At 57.2% G+C, this 20,814-nt stretch overlaps 1 protein-coding gene across 7 annotated transcripts in view; it reads right to left on the bottom strand.

The window, feature by feature from the left end:
• Positions 1-301: 301 nt before the first annotated feature.
• ARHGEF10L (Rho guanine nucleotide exchange factor 10 like) overlaps positions 302-20,814 on the bottom strand; it is a 252,227-nt gene continuing 231,714 nt past the window's right edge. For all 7 annotated transcript variants that reach the window (XM_063942112.1, XM_063942111.1, XM_063942110.1 and 4 more), the window contains one exon: positions 302-2,813. In XM_063942112.1, coding sequence (XP_063798182.1) covers positions 2,281-2,813 — 533 coding nt within the window. In that variant the 3' untranslated portion in view covers positions 302-2,280. The remainder of the gene's footprint in view (positions 2,814-20,814) is intronic.

Here is a 20,814-nt window from a genome sequence, read left to right as displayed (position 1 = left end):
TGTATATATATATATATATAGATATATATAGATAGATAGCCGCTGATACTGCGGAGGTGCCGGGCGCTGTGTATTAGAGCGTGTGACACGTACCTGAGCTCCCGGCTGCAGTTGACATGTCCCGTAAGGCGGGGTACACCGGGTTGGCGGTCTGCCTGGTGTGCTCCCCCCTGTGTGGCTGCTATCATTGTGTTGTCACACAGATGTGAAGTGTGTGTGTGCGCTAACTGCACCCGAGTCCTGATTGGCTGGTTCCAGAAAACACAAAACGTGTATTACGAAAAATCCAAGACGCCCCAAATGTGTTTCCCATCTATGAAACGGAGCGGTATAATTTATTCATGCACTTGAGATATATATACACCATTATACACATAGAAATCTATATATTTACACGCACATATGTACATAATTGGGAACAGCTGCTATGTAGAAGCACATCTGCTAATTACGTCTCTCTCTGTCTTCCCCGAGCCCACCCGCTGTGCCACGTTGTGCCCTCATCACACAGCTAACCCTTTCCCTGCTGACAGCCTGGCGATGCCACTGCTATATTCCCTGAACCAGCTCCACCCATCGCCACGGGCCCTGTGCCGCGTCCGTCATCCTGCGCCAAATATATTGCTCAGTAGAGAAGCCTGGGGTGTCGCTACTCTCTCTTGCAGAAGAGGGAAACCTGGAAGTGTAAACGCACATGCTTTATGTTCCCATTACATAGGTGCACACCCTACGGAGAACATACTGTATTAACACGCTCATTACGCTGCCACCTCTGTCATAGATAATAAGGCACTTGCGCTGGCCACAGGTGCTATGAACCCACTGACTGGACACTTACATGGTGCCAAACTGTACAAGACCTATTCCTGTGTCACTGGTGCCTGATAGTGTGGTCAGACGACGCATTTCACAGGCTGATAACAGTCACCATACAACTATATTTAGCAGCACGTCCGATGGTGCTTGATTTTGGCTGAGTATTTTGGGCGTGTGGAGGGGTATCCTGGGGACAGCACCTTCCTCATATCCAATATGGACAGGCTGGCAGCAGAGTTATGTGGTTAGAACGCTGCCATTGGCCCATTGGAAGATAATCCAGCAATTTTGGTAATACGGTAAACACAGGATCGGAATAATTTGCTATAATAGAATACTACACTATACACAGGAAAGTATATGACTGCAAACCGGAACTCCCGACCTGATAGCAATCAAATCGTAGTGCAACGAGAAGAGGGGTCTCTCAGATTTAGATGAATTACTGTGGTGGGGCGAAATGCGTGGCCCAAAGTGGCTGTGTTGCAAATGGCAATGTGGTCGTGACCGGAGGGAGGTGGTTTTATTTTCAGTGTGAGTAAAAGGTGTCGCTCTTGTGTCTATATATGAGCCAATGGTGAATCCGAACTTATTAGGACAAGACCGTAGTTCTATTAATGAGGTAACTGCATGATTACACAATAGGCTTTACCAGTGTACTCTGCTAGTGAGCGTACCGGACCACTGGGAAAGGATCTGCAGAGTACTACAACCAGTACCTTTAGGAGAACACTCTCTTTTGTCCTATAATGCACTATATATGGCCCTCTGAATACACCCTGCCCCAATTATCACAACATCTGGCCAACATACGTTGAACCTACTGGCGTCATACACTATTTACGGTCGTCATAATGGCACAGTGGCTGGACCTACACAGTGGTATGCTACACATCTCCGTCTAGACCTTGGGTCCCCCCCTCTTTCCCTCACAAAATGTCCTGACATAATGACTGGTCTCATATTATACAACATTTACATTTTCCTTCCCATCAGCACAATGCCTGGTCCAAAAAAATATTATGTCTTGGTGTTGCCAATTTACCAACCAGAGAACTCCTGCACCCATCATGAAAGTTGTTCTACAAGGAGGAGGAAACAGGAATCTACTAAGGGCACAAATATCTCTCTCTCAGGGTGAGGAAACTTGTCCACAAACCCCTACAGGACACAAGTGTGACAGATACAGGACACAAAGGGACCCACTGATTATACGACCAACCAAATATGTGACCTGATAAAGGCATTGTCTGCTCCCTATCCTATCTAGAGAACTACTGATTCCAGAAGGACAAAGCCTGGTTAAAGCTCAGCCTTCACCTGAGGTTATCGTCTCGTTCCACGAGGAGGCACAGGACAGTTGGAGATGGCCGTAAACATTCCCGAGAACCTAATAACACAATGTAACAGCATAGGAAAGATTCATTCCTGTTGTCACCACCGACTGAAATAGATCACCAAAAGCTATAGGATGAGCGGCAGCTGCCAAATCAGCAAAGTGCTGTCCGTGTCGCCTCCGGCCTGGACACTGCTGGTGGAAGGGTTAAAGTTCCGATAGCCAGGTCCTCCTGATATTATAACCACTGAGGTGATCTCTTTATGGTGAGAGTCTCTTGCACAAGGTCTGCTCCTAAACCACACGTCTGGGTCATCGGTCATCTCATATATAGAACCATCCTCCTCGGTGGTCTCCAGACTACCAGTGTCCGCTCTGGAACCCTCTTTGGCGGAGAGGTGGTTGCCGGGGAGGTGAGATGTTCCGCGCAGCCGGTACTGGAGGAGAATCCCTTTCAGCCGCGACGGTGGGAGGTTCTCAGAAGAGGGCTCATGGGATTGGCTGTTTGGAGTCTCCTTTGCTGCCGCCGCACCCTCACTTTCCCGAACGTCTTCCGATGACCCCTGGTCTGTCCTAAGAGCTTCTGGAGCCATTGTACTACAGGCAACGTTGAGGAACTGCACCGGCCCACAGTGTCCATTTAGGGAGACCATTCCTTTGCCTAAAAGAATAGATGGAGACATAACAGAAGTGAGTATGAGATTACTAGACAAGCTGCACAATCCTCTATATACACACACATATATATATATATATATATATATATATATATATATATATAACTGACTAACTGCAATACCCGGCGGGCAAGTTTGTGAGCAAACGTCAGAATAAAATTGAAAGGGGATTTTGTATGCGGACATCTGAGCGACGTCTACAGTAATATTCTGCAGAAAAAGAACAAGATAAGAGAAGTCACCTTTTTGCAGAGAAGATTCCTGAATGAAATTTACAAAGCTAGGCCTAAATTGGCAGCGTGCGTCGTCAGTGCACGTCCGCGTGTGAACTGCCGCGTGACTGTCGGCACTACAGATCTTCTCATCATGTGCTCTGCGTGGATGGGTCTGAGTCGCACATTGGAGTTGGTATACCAATACCTCCAAAAGTGAACAGCGAAACTCCCCCCCCTTCCCCCACAATACACACCACTCTCAGCACCTATAGTGAGCACACAGGAACAATGCAGAACTAGAGAGAACACCTCATGTCATGCGATGCACAGTGGTCAGCATTGCCGACTCACACTGCTGGTGTCATGGGTTCGATTCCTATCAGGGCTAAATCTGTATGGAGTGAGGATAGCACTGGCCGCAGTGTAGTCACAGCCAGGATAGCACTGGCCGCACGCAGTGTAGTCACAGCCAGGATAGCACTGGCCGCAGTGTAGTCACAGGCAGGATAGCACTGGCCGCAGTATACAGTCACAGCCAGGATAGCGCTGGCCGCAGTGTAGTCACAGGCAGGATAGCACTGGCCGCAGTATACAGTCACAGCCAGGATAGCGCTGGCCGCAGTGTACAGTCACAGGCAGGATAGCGCTGGCCGCAGTGTACAGTCACAGGCAGGATAGCGCTGGCCGCAGTGTACAGTCACAGCCAGGATAGCGCTGGCCGCAGTGTAGTCACAGGCAGGATAGCACTGGCCGCAGTATACAGTCACAGCCAGGATAGCGCTGGCCGCAGTGTACAGTCACAGGCAGGATAGCGCTGGCCGCAGTGTACAGTCACAGGTAGGATAGCGCTGGCCGCAGTGTACAGTCACAGGTAGGATAGCGCTGGCTGCAGTGTACAGTCACAGGCAGGATAGCACTGGCCGCAGTGTACAGTCACAGCCAGGATAGCACTGGCCGCAGTGTACAGTCACAAGCAGGATAGCACTGGCCGCAGTGTACAGTCACAGCCAGGATAGCACTGGCCGCAGTGTAGTCACAGGCAGGATAGCACTGGCCGCAGTGTACAGTCACAGCCAGGATAGCACTGGCCGCAGTGTACAGTCACAGGCAGGATAGCGCTGGTCGCAGTGTAGTCACAGCCAGGATAGCGCTGGCCGCAGTGTACAGTCACAGCCAGGATAGCGCTGGCCGCAGTGTACAGTCACAGCCAGGATAGCACTGGCCGCAGTGTACAGTCACAGGCAGGATAGCACTGGCCGCAGTGTACAGTCACAGGCAGGATAGCGCTGGCCGCAGTGCACAGTCACAGGCAGGATAGCGCTGGCCGCAGTGTACAGTCACAGGCAGGATAGCACTGGCCGCAGTGTACAGTCACAGGCAGGATAGCACTGGCCGCAGTGTAGTCACAGGCAGGATAGCGCTGGCCGCAGTGTACAGTCACAGCCAGGATAACACTAGCCGCAGTGTACAGTCACAGGCAGGATAGCGCTGGCCGCAGTGTACAGTCACAGCCAGGATAGCGCTGGCCGCAGTGTACAGTCACAGGCAGGATAGCACTGGCCGCAGTGTACAGTCACAGGCAGGATAGCACTGGCCGCAGTGTACAGTAACAGGCAGGATAGCGCTGGCCACAGTGTACAGTCACAGGCAGGATAGCGCTGGCCACAGTGTGTAGTCACAGGCAGGATAGCACTGGCAGCAGTGTAGTCACAGGCAGGATAGCGCTGGCCGCAGTGTAAAGTCACAGGCAGGATAGCGCTGGCCGCAGTGTAGTCACAGGCAGGATAGCGCTGGCCGCAGTGTACAGTCACAGGCAGGATAGCACTGGCCGCAGTGTACAGTCACAGGCAGGATAACGCTGGCCGCAGTGTACAGTCACAGCCAGGATAGCACTGGTCGCAGTGTACAGTCACAGGCAGGATAGCACTGGCCGCAGTGTACAGTCACAGGCAGGATAGCACTGGTCGCAGTGTACAGTCACAGGCAGGATAGCACTGGGCGCAGTGTACAGTCACAGCCAGGATAGCGCTGGCCGCAGTGTACAGTCACAGGCAGGATAGCACTGGCCGCAGTGTAGTCACAGGCAGGATAGCGCTGGCCGCAGTGTACAGTCACAGGCAGGATAGCACTGGTCGCAGTGTACAGTCACAGGCAGGATAGCACTGGCCGCAGTGTACAGTCACAGGCAGGATAGCACTGGTCGCAGTGTACAGTCACAGGCAGGATAGCACTGGCCGCAGTGTAGTCACAGGCAGGATAGCGCTGGCCGCAGTGTACAGTCACAGGCAGGATAGCGCTGGCCGCAGTGTACAGTCACAGGCAGGATAGCACTGGCCGCAGTGTACAATCACAGCCAGGATAGCACTGGCAGCAGTGTACAGTCACAGCCAGGATAGCACTGGCCGCAGTGTACAGTCACAGGCAGGATAGCGCTGGTCGCAGTGTAGTCACAGCCAGGATATCGCTGGCCGCAGTGTACAGTCACAGGCAGGATAGCACTGGCCGCAGTGTACAGTCACAGGCAGGATAGCACTGGCCGCAGTGTACAGTCACAGGCAGGATAGCGCTGGACGCAGTGTACAGTCACAGCCAGGATAGCGCTGGCCGCAGTGTACAGTCACAGGCAGGATAGCACTGGCCGCAGTGTACAGTCACAGGCAGGATAGCACTGGCCGCAGTGTACAGTCACAGGCAGGATAGCACTGGCCGCAGTGTACAGTCACAGGCAGGATAGCGCTGGCCGCAGTGTACAGTCACAGGCAGGATAGCGCTGGCCGCAGTGTACAGTCACAGGCAGGATAGCGCTGGCCGCAGTGTACAGTCACAGGCAGGATAGCACTGGCCGCAGTGTAGTCACAGGCAGGATAGCGCTGGCCGCAGTGTACAGTCACAGCCAGGATAACGCTAGCCGCAGTGTACAGTCACAGGCAGGATAGCGCTGGCCGCAGTGTACAGTCACAGCCAGGATAGCGCTGGCCGCAGTGTACAGTCACAGGCAGGATAGCACTGGCCGCAGTGTACAGTCACAGGCAGGATAGCACTGGCCGCAGTGTACAGTCACAGGCAGGATAGCGCTGGCCGCAGTGTACAGTCACAGGCAGGATAGCACTGGCTGCAGTGTAGTCACAGGCAGGATAGCGCTGGCCGCAGTGTAAAGTCACAGGCAGGATAGCGCTGGCCGCAGTGTAGTCACAGGCAGGATAGCACTGGCCGCAGTGTACAGTCACAGGCAGGATAGCACTGGCCGCAGTGTACAGTCACAGGCAGGATAACGCTGGCCGCAGTGTACAGTCACAGCCAGGATAGCACTGGCCGCAGTGTACAGTCACAGGCAGGATAACGCTGGCCGCAGTGTACAGTCACAGCCAGGATAGCACTGGCCGCAGTGTACAGTCACAGGCAGGATAACGCTGGCCGCAGTGTACAGTCACAGCCAGGATAGCACTGGTCGCAGTGTACAGTCACAGCCAGGATAGCACTGGCCGCAGTGTACAGTCACAGCCAGGTTAGCACAGGCCGCAGTGTACAGTCACAGGCAGGATAGCACTGGCCGCAGTGTACAGTCACAAGCAGGATAGCACTGGCCGCAGTGTACAGTCACAGGCAGGATAGCACTGGCCGCAGTGTACAGTCACAGCCAGGATAGCACTGGCCGCAGTGTAGTCACAGGCAGGATAGCACTGGCCGCAGTGTACAGTCACAGGCAGGATAGCACTGGCCGCAGTGTACAGTCACAGGCAGGATAGCGCTGGCCGCAGTGTACAGTCACAGGCAGGATAGCGCTGGCCGCAGTGTACAGTCACAGGCAGGATAGCACTGGCCGCAGTGTACAGTCACAGCCAGGATATCGCTGGCCGCAGTGTACAGTCACAGGCAGGATAGCACTGGTCGCAGTGTACAGTCACAGCCAGTATAGCACTGGCCGCAGTGTACAGTCACAGCCAGGATATCGCTGGCCGCAGTGTACAGTCACAGGCAGGATAGCACTGGCCGCAGTGTACAGTCACAGCCAGGATAGCACTGGCCGCAGTGTACAGTCACAGGCAGGATAGCGCTGGTCGCAGTGTAGTCACAGCCAGGATATCGCTGGCCGCAGTGTACAGTCACAGCCAGGATAGCACTGGCCGCAGTGTACAGTCACAGGCAGGATAGCACTGGCCGCAGTGTACAGTCACAGGCAGGATAGCACTGGCCGCAGTGTACAGTCACAGGCAGGATAGCACTGGCCGCAGTGTACAGTCACAGCCAGGATAGCACTGGCAGCAGTGTACAGTCACAGCCAGGATAGCACTGGCCGCAGTGTACAGTCACAGGCAGGATAGCGCTGGTCGCAGTGTAGTCACAGCCAGGATAGCGCTGGCCGCAGTGTACAGTCACAGCCAGGATAGCGCTGGCCGCAGTGTACAGTCACAGCCAGGATAGCACTGGCCGCAGTGTACAGTCACAGGCAGGATAGCACTGGCCGCAGTGTACAGTCACAGGCAGGATAGCGCTGGCCGCAGTGCACAGTCACAGGCAGGATAGCGCTGGCCGCAGTGTACAGTCACAGGCAGGATAGCACTGGCCGCAGTGTACAGTCACAGGCAGGATATCACTGGCCGCAGTGTAGTCACAGGCAGGATAGCGCTGGCCGCAGTGTACAGTCACAGCCAGGATAACACTAGCCGCAGTGTACAGTCACAGGCAGGATAGCGCTGGCCGCAGTGTACAGTCACAGCCAGGATAGCGCTGGCCGCAGTGTACAGTCACAGGCAGGATAGCACTGGCCGCAGTGTACAGTCACAGGCAGGATAGCACTGGCCGCAGTGTACAGTAACAGGCAGGATAGCGCTGGCCGCAGTGTACAGTCACAGGCAGGATAGCACTGGCCGCAGTGTACAGTAACAGGCAGGATAGCGCTGGCCGCAGTGTACAGTCACAGGCAGGATAGCGCTGGCCACAGTGTACAGTCACAGGCAGGATAGCACTGGCAGCAGTGTAGTCACAGGCAGGATAGCGCTGGCCGCAGTGTAAAGTCACAGGCAGGATAGCGCTGGCCGCAGTGTAGTCACAGGCAGGATAGCACTGGCCGCAGTGTACAGTCACAGGCAGGATAGCACTGGCCGCAGTGTACAGTCACAGCCAGGATAGCACTGGCCGCAGTGTACAGTCACAGCCAGGATAGCACTGGCCGCAGTGTACAGTCACAGGCAGGATAACGCTGGCCGCAGTGTACAGTCACAGCCAGGATAGCACTGGTCGCAGTGTACAGTCACAGCCAGGATAGCACTGGCCGCAGTGTACAGTCACAGCCAGGTTAGCAGAGGCCGCAGTGTACAGTCACAGGCAGGATAGCACTGGCCGCAGTGTACAGTCACAGCCAGGATAGCACTGGCCGCAGTGTACAGTCACAAGCAGGATAGCACTGGCCGCAGTGTACAGTCACAGGCAGGATAGCACTGGCCGCAGTGTACAGTCACAGCCAGGATAGCACTGGCCGCAGTGTACAGTCACAGCCAGGATAGCGCTGGCCGCAGTGTACAGTCACAGCCAGGATAGCACTGGCCGCAGTGTACAGTCACAGGCAGGATAGCGCTGGCCGCAGTGTACAGTCACAGGCAGGATAGCGCTGGCCGCAGTGTACAGTCACAGGTAGGATAGCGCTGGCCGCAGTGTACAGTCACAGGCAGGATAGCACTGGCCGCAGTGTACAGTCACAGGCAGGATAGCACTGGCCGCAGTGTACAGTCACAAGCAGGATAGCACTGGCCGCAGTGTACAGTCACAGCCAGGATAGCACTGGCCGCAGTGTAGTCACAGGCAGGATAGCACTGGCCGCAGTGTACAGTCACAGCCAGGATAGCACTGGCCGCAGTGTACAGTCACAGGCAGGATAGCACTGGCCGCAGTGTACAGTCACAGCCAGGATATCGCTGGCCGCAGTGTACAGTCACAGCCAGGATAGCACTGGCCGCAGTGTAGTCACAGGCAGGATAGCACTGGCCGCAGTGTAGTCACAGGCAGAATAGCACTGGTCGCAGTGTACAGTCACAGGCAGAATAGCACTGGTCGCAGTGTACAGTCACAGGCAGGATAGCGCTGGCCGCAGTGTACAGTCACAGGCAGGATAGCGCTGGCCGCAGTGTACAGTCACAGCCAGGATAGCACTGGCCGCAGTGTAGTCACAGGCAGGATAGCACTGGCCGCAGTGTACAGTCACAGGCAGGATAGCACTGGCCGCAGTGTACAGTCACAGGCAGGATAGCGCTGGCCGCAGTGTACAGTCACAGGCAGGATAGCGCTGGCCGCAGTGTACAGTCACAGGCAGGATAGCACTGGCCGCAGTGTACAGTCACAGCCAGGATATCGCTGGCCGCAGTGTACAGTCACAGGCAGGATAGCACTGGTCGCAGTGTACAGTCACAGCCAGGATAGCACTGGCCGCAGTGTACAGTCACAGCCAGGATATCGCTGGCCGCAGTGTACAGTCACAGGCAGGATAGCACTGGCCGCAGTGTACAGTCACAGCCAGGATAGCACTGGCCGCAGTGTACAGTCACAGGCAGGATAGCGCTGGTCGCAGTGTAGTCACAGCCAGGATATCGCTGGCCGCAGTGTACAGTCACAGCCAGGATAGCACTGGCCGCAGTGTACAGTCACAGGCAGGATAGCACTGGCCGCAGTGTACAGTCACAGGCAGGATAGCACTGGCCGCAGTGTACAGTCACAGGCAGGATAGCACTGGCCGCAGTGTACAGTCACAGCCAGGATAGCACTGGCAGCAGTGTACAGTCACAGCCAGGATAGCACTGGCCGCAGTGTACAGTCACAGGCAGGATAGCGCTGGTCGCAGTGTAGTCACAGCCAGGATAGCGCTGGCCGCAGTGTACAGTCACAGCCAGGATAGCGCTGGCCGCAGTGTACAGTCACAGCCAGGATAGCACTGGCCGCAGTGTACAGTCACAGGCAGGATAGCACTGGCCGCAGTGTACAGTCACAGGCAGGATAGCGCTGGCCGCAGTGCACAGTCACAGGCAGGATAGCGCTGGCCGCAGTGTACAGTCACAGGCAGGATAGCACTGGCCGCAGTGTACAGTCACAGGCAGGATAGCACTGGCCGCAGTGTAGTCACAGGCAGGATAGCGCTGGCCGCAGTGTACAGTCACAGCCAGGATAACACTAGCCGCAGTGTACAGTCACAGGCAGGATAGCGCTGGCCGCAGTGTACAGTCACAGCCAGGATAACACTAGCCGCAGTGTACAGTCACAGGCAGGATAGCGCTGGCCGCAGTGTACAGTCACAGCCAGGATAGCGCTGGCCGCAGTGTACAGTCACAGGCAGGATAGCACTGGCCGCAGTGTACAGTCACAGGCAGGATAGCACTGGCCGCAGTGTACAGTAACAGGCAGGATAGCGCTGGCCACAGTGTACAGTCACAGGCAGGATAGCGCTGGCCACAGTGTGTAGTCACAGGCAGGATAGCACTGGCAGCAGTGTAGTCACAGGCAGGATAGCGCTGGCCGCAGTGTAAAGTCACAGGCAGGATAGCGCTGGCCGCAGTGTAGTCACAGGCAGGATAGCACTGGCCGCAGTGTACAGTCACAGGCAGGATAGCACTGGCCGCAGTGTACAGTCACAGGCAGGATAACGCTGGCCGCAGTGTACAGTCACAGCCAGGATAGCACTGGTCGCAGTGTACAGTCACAGGCAGGATAGCACTGGCCGCAGTGTACAGTCACAGGCAGGATAGCACTGGTCGCAGTGTACAGTCACAGGCAGGATAGCACTGGGCGCAGTGTAGTCACAGGCAGGATAGCGCTGGCCGCAGTGTACAGTCACAGGCAGGATAGCACTGGTCGCAGTGTACAGTCACAGGCAGGATAGCACTGGCCGCAGTGTACAGTCACAGGCAGGATAGCACTGGTCGCAGTGTACAGTCACAGGCAGGATAGCACTGGCCGCAGTGTAGTCACAGGCAGGATAGCGCTGGCCGCAGTGTACAGTCACAGGCAGGATAGCGCTGGCCGCAGTGTACAGTCACAGGCAGGATAGCACTGGCCGCAGTGTACAGTCACAGCCAGGATAGCACTGGCAGCAGTGTACAGTCACAGCCAGGATAGCACTGGCCGCAGTGTACAGTCACAGGCAGGATAGCGCTGGTCGCAGTGTAGTCACAGCCAGGATATCGCTGGCCGCAGTGTACAGTCACAGGCAGGATAGCACTGGCCGCAGTGTACAGTCACAGGCAGGATAGCACTGGCCGCAGTGTACAGTCACAGGCAGGATAGCGCTGGACGCAGTGTACAGTCACAGCCAGGATAGCGCTGGCCGCAGTGTACAGTCACAGGCAGGATAGCACTGGCCGCAGTGTACAGTCACAGGCAGGATAGCACTGGCCGCAGTGTACAGTCACAGGCAGGATAGCACTGGCCGCAGTGTACAGTCACAGGCAGGATAGCGCTGGCCGCAGTGTACAGTCACAGGCAGGATAGCGCTGGCCGCAGTGTACAGTCACAGGCAGGATAGCACTGGCCGCAGTGTACAGTCACAGGCAGGATAGCACTGGCCGCAGTGTAGTCACAGGCAGGATAGCGCTGGCCGCAGTGTACAGTCACAGCCAGGATAACGCTAGCCGCAGTGTACAGTCACAGGCAGGATAGCGCTGGCCGCAGTGTACAGTCACAGCCAGGATAGCGCTGGCCGCAGTGTACAGTCACAGGCAGGATAGCACTGGCCGCAGTGTACAGTCACAGGCAGGATAGCACTGGCCGCAGTGTACAGTCACAGGCAGGATAGCGCTGGCCGCAGTGTACAGTCACAGGCAGGATAGCACTGGCTGCAGTGTAGTCACAGGCAGGATAGCGCTGGCCGCAGTGTAAAGTCACAGGCAGGATAGCGCTGGCCGCAGTGTAGTCACAGGCAGGATAGCACTGGCCGCAGTGTACAGTCACAGGCAGGATAGCACTGGCCGCAGTGTACAGTCACAGGCAGGATAACGCTGGCCGCAGTGTACAGTCACAGCCAGGATAGCACTGGCCGCAGTGTACAGTCACAGGCAGGATAACGCTGGCCGCAGTGTACAGTCACAGCCAGGATAGCACTGGCCGCAGTGTACAGTCACAGGCAGGATAACGCTGGCCGCAGTGTACAGTCACAGCCAGGATAGCACTGGTCGCAGTGTACAGTCACAGCCAGGATAGCACTGGCCGCAGTGTACAGTCACAGCCAGGTTAGCACAGGCCGCAGTGTACAGTCACAGGCAGGATAGCACTGGCCGCAGTGTACAGTCACAAGCAGGATAGCACTGGCCGCAGTGTACAGTCACAGGCAGGATAGCACTGGCCGCAGTGTACAGTCACAGCCAGGATAGCACTGGCCGCAGTGTAGTCACAGGCAGGATAGCACTGGCCGCAGTGTACAGTCACAGGCAGGATAGCACTGGCCGCAGTGTACAGTCACAGGCAGGATAGCGCTGGCCGCAGTGTACAGTCACAGGCAGGATAGCGCTGGCCGCAGTGTACAGTCACAGGCAGGATAGCACTGGCCGCAGTGTACAGTCACAGCCAGGATATCGCTGGCCGCAGTGTACAGTCACAGGCAGGATAGCACTGGTCGCAGTGTACAGTCACAGCCAGGATAGCACTGGCCGCAGTGTACAGTCACAGCCAGGATATCGCTGGCCGCAGTGTACAGTCACAGGCAGGACAGCACTGGCCGCAGTGTACAGTCACAGCCAGGATAGCACTGGCCGCAGTGTACAGTCACAGGCAGGATAGCGCTGGTCGCAGTGTAGTCACAGCCAGGATATCGCTGGCCGCAGTGTACAGTCACAGCCAGGATAGCACTGGCCGCAGTGTACAGTCACAGGCAGGATAGCACTGGCCGCAGTGTACAGTCACAGGCAGGATAGCACTGGCCGCAGTGTACAGTCACAGGCAGGATAGCACTGGCCGCAGTGTACAGTCACAGCCAGGATAGCACTGGCAGCAGTGTACAGTCACAGCCAGGATAGCACTGGCCGCAGTGTACAGTCACAGGCAGGATAGCGCTGGTCGCAGTGTAGTCACAGCCAGGATAGCGCTGGCCGCAGTGTACAGTCACAGCCAGGATAGCGCTGGCCGCAGTGTACAGTCACAGCCAGGATAGCACTGGCCGCAGTGTACAGTCACAGGCAGGATAGCGCTGGCCGCAGTGCACAGTCACAGGCAGGATAGCGCTGGCCGCAGTGCACAGTCACAGGCAGGATAGCGCTGGCCGCAGTGTACAGTCACAGGCAGGATAGCACTGGCCGCAGTGTACAGTCACAGGCAGGATATCACTGGCCGCAGTGTAGTCACAGGCAGGATAGCGCTGGCCGCAGTGTACAGTCACAGCCAGGATAACACTAGCCGCAGTGTACAGTCACAGGCAGGATAGCGCTGGCCGCAGTGTACAGTCACAGCCAGGATAGCGCTGGCCGCAGTGTACAGTCACAGGCAGGATAGCACTGGCCGCAGTGTACAGTCACAGGCAGGATAGCACTGGCCGCAGTGTACAGTAACAGGCAGGATAGCGCTGGCCGCAGTGTACAGTCACAGGCAGGATAGCGCTGGCCACAGTGTACAGTCACAGGCAGGATAGCACTGGCAGCAGTGTAGTCACAGGCAGGATAGCGCTGGCCGCAGTGTAAAGTCACAGGCAGGATAGCGCTGGCCGCAGTGTAGTCACAGGCAGGATAGCACTGGCCGCAGTGTACAGTCACAGGCAGGATAGCACTGGCCGCAGTGTACAGTCACAGGCAGGATAACGCTGGCCGCAGTGTACAGTCACAGCCAGGATAGCACTGGTCGCAGTGTACAGTCACAGGCAGGATAGCACTGGCCGCAGTGTACAGTCACAGGCAGGATAGCACTGGTCGCAGTGTACAGTCACAGGCAGGATAGCACTGGTCGCAGTGTACAGTCACAGGCAGGATAGCACTGGCCGCAGTGTACAGTCACAGGCAGGATAGCACTGGTCGCAGTGTACAGTCACAGGCAGGATAGCACTGGCCGCAGTGTAGTCACAGGCAGGATAGCGCTGGCCGCAGTGTACAGTCACAGGCAGGATAGCGCTGGCCGCAGTGTACAGTCACAGGCAGGATAGCACTGGCCGCAGTGTACAATCACAGCCAGGATAGCACTGGCAGCAGTGTACAGTCACAGCCAGGATAGCACTGGCCGCAGTGTACAGTCACAGGCAGGATAGCGCTGGTCGCAGTGTAGTCACAGCCAGGATATCGCTGGCCGCAGTGTACAGTCACAGGCAGGATAGCACTGGCCGCAGTGTACAGTCACAGGCAGGATAGCACTGGCCGCAGTGTACAGTCACAGGCAGGATAGCGCTGGACGCAGTGTACAGTCACAGCCAGGATAGCGCTGGCCGCAGTGTACAGTCACAGGCAGGATAGCACTGGCCGCAGTGTACAGTCACAGGCAGGATAGCACTGGCCGCAGTGTACAGTCACAGGCAGGATAGCACTGGCCGCAGTGTACAGTCACAGGCAGGATAGCGCTGGCCGCAGTGTACAGTCACAGGCAGGATAGCGCTGGCCGCAGTGTACAGTCACAGGCAGGATAGCGCTGGCCGCAGTGTACAGTCACAGGCAGGATAGCACTGGCCGCAGTGTAGTCACAGGCAGGATAGCGCTGGCCGCAGTGTACAGTCACAGCCAGGATAACGCTAGCCGCAGTGTACAGTCACAGGCAGGATAGCGCTGGCCGCAGTGTACAGTCACAGCCAGGATAGCGCTGGCCGCAGTGTACAGTCACAGGCAGGATAGCACTGGCCGCAGTGTACAGTCACAGGCAGGATAGCACTGGCCGCAGTGTACAGTCACAGGCAGGATAGCGCTGGCCGCAGTGTACAGTCACAGGCAGGATAGCACTGGCTGCAGTGTAGTCACAGGCAGGATAGCGCTGGCCGCAGTGTAAAGTCACAGGCAGGATAGCGCTGGCCGCAGTGTAGTCACAGGCAGGATAGCACTGGCCGCAGTGTACAGTCACAGGCAGGATAGCACTGGCCGCAGTGTACAGTCACAGGCAGGATAACGCTGGCCGCAGTGTACAGTCACAGCCAGGATAGCACTGGCCGCAGTGTACAGTCACAGGCAGGATAACGCTGGCCGCAGTGTACAGTCACAGCCAGGATAGCACTGGCCGCAGTGTACAGTCACAGGCAGGATAACGCTGGCCGCAGTGTACAGTCACAGCCAGGATAGCGCTGGTCGCAGTGTACAGTCACAGCCAGGATAGCACTGGCCGCAGTGTACAGTCACAGCCAGGTTAGCACAGGCCGCAGTGTACAGTCACAGGCAGGATAGCACTGGCCGCAGTGTACAGTCACAAGCAGGATAGCACTGGCCGCAGTGTACAGTCACAGGCAGGATAGCACTGGCCGCAGTGTACAGTCACAGCCAGGATAGCACTGGCCGCAGTGTAGTCACAGGCAGGATAGCACTGGCCGCAGTGTACAGTCACAGGCAGGATAGCACTGGCCGCAGTGTACAGTCACAGGCAGGATAGCGCTGGCCGCAGTGTACAGTCACAGGCAGGATAGCGCTGGCCGCAGTGTACAGTCACAGGCAGGATAGCACTGGCCGCAGTGTACAGTCACAGCCAGGATATCGCTGGCCGCAGTGTACAGTCACAGGCAGGATAGCACTGGTCGCAGTGTACAGTCACAGCCAGTATAGCACTGGCCGCAGTGTACAGTCACAGCCAGGATATCGCTGGCCGCAGTGTACAGTCACAGGCAGGATAGCACTGGCCGCAGTGTACAGTCACAGCCAGGATAGCACTGGCCGCAGTGTACAGTCACAGGCAGGATAGCGCTGGTCGCAGTGTAGTCACAGCCAGGATATCGCTGGCCGCAGTGTACAGTCACAGCCAGGATAGCACTGGCCGCAGTGTACAGTCACAGGCAGGATAGCACTGGCCGCAGTGTACAGTCACAGGCAGGATAGCACTGGCCGCAGTGTACAGTCACAGGCAGGATAGCACTGGCCGCAGTGTACAGTCACAGCCAGGATAGCACTGGCAGCAGTGTACAGTCACAGCCAGGATAGCACTGGCCGCAGTGTACAGTCACAGGCAGGATAGCGCTGGTCGCAGTGTAGTCACAGCCAGGATAGCGCTGGCCGCAGTGTACAGTCACAGCCAGGATAGCGCTGGCCGCAGTGTACAGTCACAGCCAGGATAGCACTGGCCGCAGTGTACAGTCACAGGCAGGATAGCACTGGCCGCAGTGTACAGTCACAGGCAGGATAGCGCTGGCCGCAGTGCACAGTCACAGGCAGGATAGCGCTGGCCGCAGTGTACAGTCACAGGCAGGATAGCACTGGCCGCAGTGTACAGTCACAGGCAGGATATCACTGGCCGCAGTGTAGTCACAGGCAGGATAGCGCTGGCCGCAGTGTACAGTCACAGCCAGGATAACACTAGCCGCAGTGTACAGTCACAGGCAGGATAGCGCTGGCCGCAGTGTACAGTCACAGCCAGGATAGCGCTGGCCGCAGTGTACAGTCACAGGCAGGATAGCACTGGCCGCAGTGTACAGTCACAGGCAGGATAGCACTGGCCGCAGTGTACAGTAACAGGCAGGATAGCGCTGGCCGCAGTGTACAGTCACAGGCAGGATAGCGCTGGCCACAGTGTACAGTCACAGGCAGGATAGCACTGGCAGCAGTGTAGTCACAGGCAGGATAGCGCTGGCCGCAGTGTAAAGTCACAGGCAGGATAGCGCTGGCCGCAGTGTAGTCACAGGCAGGATAGCACTGGCCGCAGTGTACAGTCACAGGCAGGATAGCACTGGCCGCAGTGTACAGTCACAGCCAGGATAGCACTGGCCGCAGTGTACAGTCACAGCCAGGATAGCACTGGCCGCAGTGTACAGTCACAGGCAGGATAACGCTGGCCGCAGTGTACAGTCACAGCCAGGATAGCACTGGTCGCAGTGTACAGTCACAGCCAGGATAGCACTGGCCGCAGTGTACAGTCACAGCCAGGTTAGCAGAGGCCGCAGTGTACAGTCACAGGCAGGATAGCACTGGCCGCAGTGTACAGTCACAGCCAGGATAGCACTGGCCGCAGTGTACAGTCACAAGCAGGATAGCACTGGCCGCAGTGTACAGTCACAGGCAGGATAGCACTGGCCGCAGTGTACAGTCACAGCCAGGATAGCACTGGCCGCAGTGTACAGTCACAGCCAGGATAGCGCTGGCCGCAGTGTACAGTCACAGCCAGGATAGCACTGGCCGCAGTGTACAGTCACAGGCAGGATAGCGCTGGCCGCAGTGTACAGTCACAGGCAGGATAGCGCTGGCCGCAGTGTACAGTCACAGGTAGGATAGCGCTGGCCGCAGTGTACAGTCACAGGCAGGATAGCACTGGCCGCAGTGTACAGTCACAGGCAGGATAGCACTGGCCGCAGTGTACAGTCACAAGCAGGATAGCACTGGCCGCAGTGTACAGTCACAGCCAGGATAGCACTGGCCGCAGTGTAGTCACAGGCAGGATAGCACTGGCCGCAGTGTACAGTCACAGCCAGGATAGCACTGGCCGCAGTGTACAGTCACAGGCAGGATAGCACTGGCCGCAGTGTACAGTCACAGCCAGGATATCGCTGGCCGCAGTGTACAGTCACAGCCAGGATAGCACTGGCCGCAGTGTAGTCACAGGCAGGATAGCACTGGCCGCAGTGTAGTCACAGGCAGAATAGCACTGGTCGCAGTGTACAGTCACAGGCAGAATAGCACTGGTCGCAGTGTACAGTCACAGGCAGGATAGCGCTGGCCGCAGTGTACAGTCACAGGCAGGATAGCGCTGGCCGCAGTGTACAGTCACAGCCAGGATAGCACTGGCCGCAGTGTAGTCACAGGCAGGATAGCACTGGCCGCAGTGTACAGTCACAGGCAGGATAGCACTGGCCGCAGTGTACAGTCACAGGCAGGATAGCGCTGGCCGCAGTGTACAGTCACAGGCAGGATAGCGCTGGCCGCAGTGTACAGTCACAGGCAGGATAGCACTGGCCGCAGTGTACAGTCACAGCCAGGATATCGCTGGCCGCAGTGTACAGTCACAGGCAGGATAGCACTGGTCGCAGTGTACAGTCACAGCCAGGATAGCACTGGCCGCAGTGTACAGTCACAGCCAGGATATCGCTGGCCGCAGTGTACAGTCACAGGCAGGATAGCACTGGCCGCAGTGTACAGTCACAGCCAGGATAGCACTGGCCGCAGTGTACAGTCACAGGCAGGATAGCGCTGGTCGCAGTGTAGTCACAGCCAGGATATCGCTGGCCGCAGTGTACAGTCACAGCCAGGATAGCACTGGCCGCAGTGTACAGTCACAGGCAGGATAGCACTGGCCGCAGTGTACAGTCACAGGCAGGATAGCACTGGCCGCAGTGTACAGTCACAGGCAGGATAGCACTGGCCGCAGTGTACAGTCACAGCCAGGATAGCACTGGCAGCAGTGTACAGTCACAGCCAGGATAGCACTGGCCGCAGTGTACAGTCACAGGCAGGATAGCGCTGGTCGCAGTGTAGTCACAGCCAGGATAGCGCTGGCCGCAGTGTACAGTCACAGCCAGGATAGCGCTGGCCGCAGTGTACAGTCACAGCCAGGATAGCACTGGCCGCAGTGTACAGTCACAGGCAGGATAGCACTGGCCGCAGTGTACAGTCACAGGCAGGATAGCGCTGGCCGCAGTGCACAGTCACAGGCAGGATAGCGCTGGCCGCAGTGTACAGTCACAGGCAGGATAGCACTGGCCGCAGTGTACAGTCACAGGCAGGATAGCACTGGCCGCAGTGTAGTCACAGGCAGGATAGCGCTGGCCGCAGTGTACAGTCACAGCCAGGATAACACTAGCCGCAGTGTACAGTCACAGGCAGGATAGCGCTGGCCGCAGTGTACAGTCACAGCCAGGATAACACTAGCCGCAGTGTACAGTCACAGGCAGGATAGCGCTGGCCGCAGTGTACAGTCACAGCCAGGATAGCGCTGGCCGCAGTGTACAGTCACAGGCAGGATAGCACTGGCCGCAGTGTACAGTCACAGGCAGGATAGCACTGGCCGCAGTGTACAGTAACAGGCAGGATAGCGCTGGCCACAGTGTACAGTCACAGGCAGGATAGCGCTGGCCACAGTGTGTAGTCACAGGCAGGATAGCACTGGCAGCAGTGTAGTCACAGGCAGGATAGCGCTGGCCGCAGTGTAAAGTCACAGGCAGGATAGCGCTGGCCGCAGTGTAGTCACAGGCAGGATAGCACTGGCCGCAGTGTACAGTCACAGGCAGGATAGCACTGGCCGCAGTGTACAGTCACAGGCAGGATAACGCTGGCCGCAGTGTACAGTCACAGCCAGGATAGCACTGGTCGCAGTGTACAGTCACAGGCAGGATAGCACTGGCCGCAGTGTACAGTCACAGGCAGGATAGCACTGGTCGCAGTGTACAGTCACAGGCAGGATAGCACTGGGCGCAGTGTAGTCACAGGCAGGATAGCGCTGGCCGCAGTGTACAGTCACAGGCAGGATAGCACTGGTCGCAGTGTACAGTCACAGGCAGGATAGCACTGGCCGCAGTGTACAGTCACAGGCAGGATAGCACTGGTCGCAGTGTACAGTCACAGGCAGGATAGCACTGGCCGCAGTGTAGTCACAGGCAGGATAGCGCTGGCCGCAGTGTACAGTCACAGGCAGGATAGCGCTGGCCGCAGTGTACAGTCACAGGCAGGATAGCACTGGCCGCAGTGTACAGTCACAGCCAGGATAGCACTGGCAGCAGTGTACAGTCACAGCCAGGATAGCACTGGCCGCAGTGTACAGTCACAGGCAGGATAGCGCTGGTCGCAGTGTAGTCACAGCCAGGATATCGCTGGCCGCAGTGTACAGTCACAGGCAGGATAGCACTGGCCGCAGTGTACAGTCACAGGCAGGATAGCACTGGCCGCAGTGTACAGTCACAGGCAGGATAGCGCTGGACGCAGTGTACAGTCACAGCCAGGATAGCGCTGGCCGCAGTGTACAGTCACAGGCAGGATAGCACTGGCCGCAGTGTACAGTCACAGGCAGGATAGCACTGGCCGCAGTGTACAGTCACAGGCAGGATAGCACTGGCCGCAGTGTACAGTCACAGGCAGGATAGCGCTGGCCGCAGTGTACAGTCACAGGCAGGATAGCGCTGGCCGCAGTGTACAGTCACAGGCAGGATAGCACTGGCCGCAGTGTACAGTCACAGGCAGGATAGCACTGGCCGCAGTGTAGTCACAGGCAGGATAGCGCTGGCCGCAGTGTACAGTCACAGCCAGGATAACGCTAGCCGCAGTGTACAGTCACAGGCAGGATAGCGCTGGCCGCAGTGTACAGTCACAGCCAGGATAGCGCTGGCCGCAGTGTACAGTCACAGGCAGGATAGCACTGGCCGCAGTGTACAGTCACAGGCAGGATAGCACTGGCCGCAGTGTACAGTCACAGGCAGGATAGCGCTGGCCGCAGTGTACAGTCACAGGCAGGATAGCACTGGCTGCAGTGTAGTCACAGGCAGGATAGCGCTGGCCGCAGTGTAAAGTCACAGGCAGGATAGCGCTGGCCGCAGTGTAGTCACAGGCAGGATAGCACTGGCCGCAGTGTACAGTCACAGGCAGGATAGCACTGGCCGCAGTGTACAGTCACAGGCAGGATAACGCTGGCCGCAGTGTACAGTCACAGCCAGGATAGCACTGGCCGCAGTGTACAGTCACAGGCAGGATAACGCTGGCCGCAGTGTACA

Source organism: Pseudophryne corroboree, chromosome 10 (genome assembly GCF_028390025.1).
Source record: "Pseudophryne corroboree isolate aPseCor3 chromosome 10, aPseCor3.hap2, whole genome shotgun sequence".
NCBI classification, from domain to species: domain Eukaryota; kingdom Metazoa; phylum Chordata; class Amphibia; order Anura; family Myobatrachidae; genus Pseudophryne; species Pseudophryne corroboree.
This window is presented reverse-complemented; position numbering and strand designations above follow the sequence as displayed.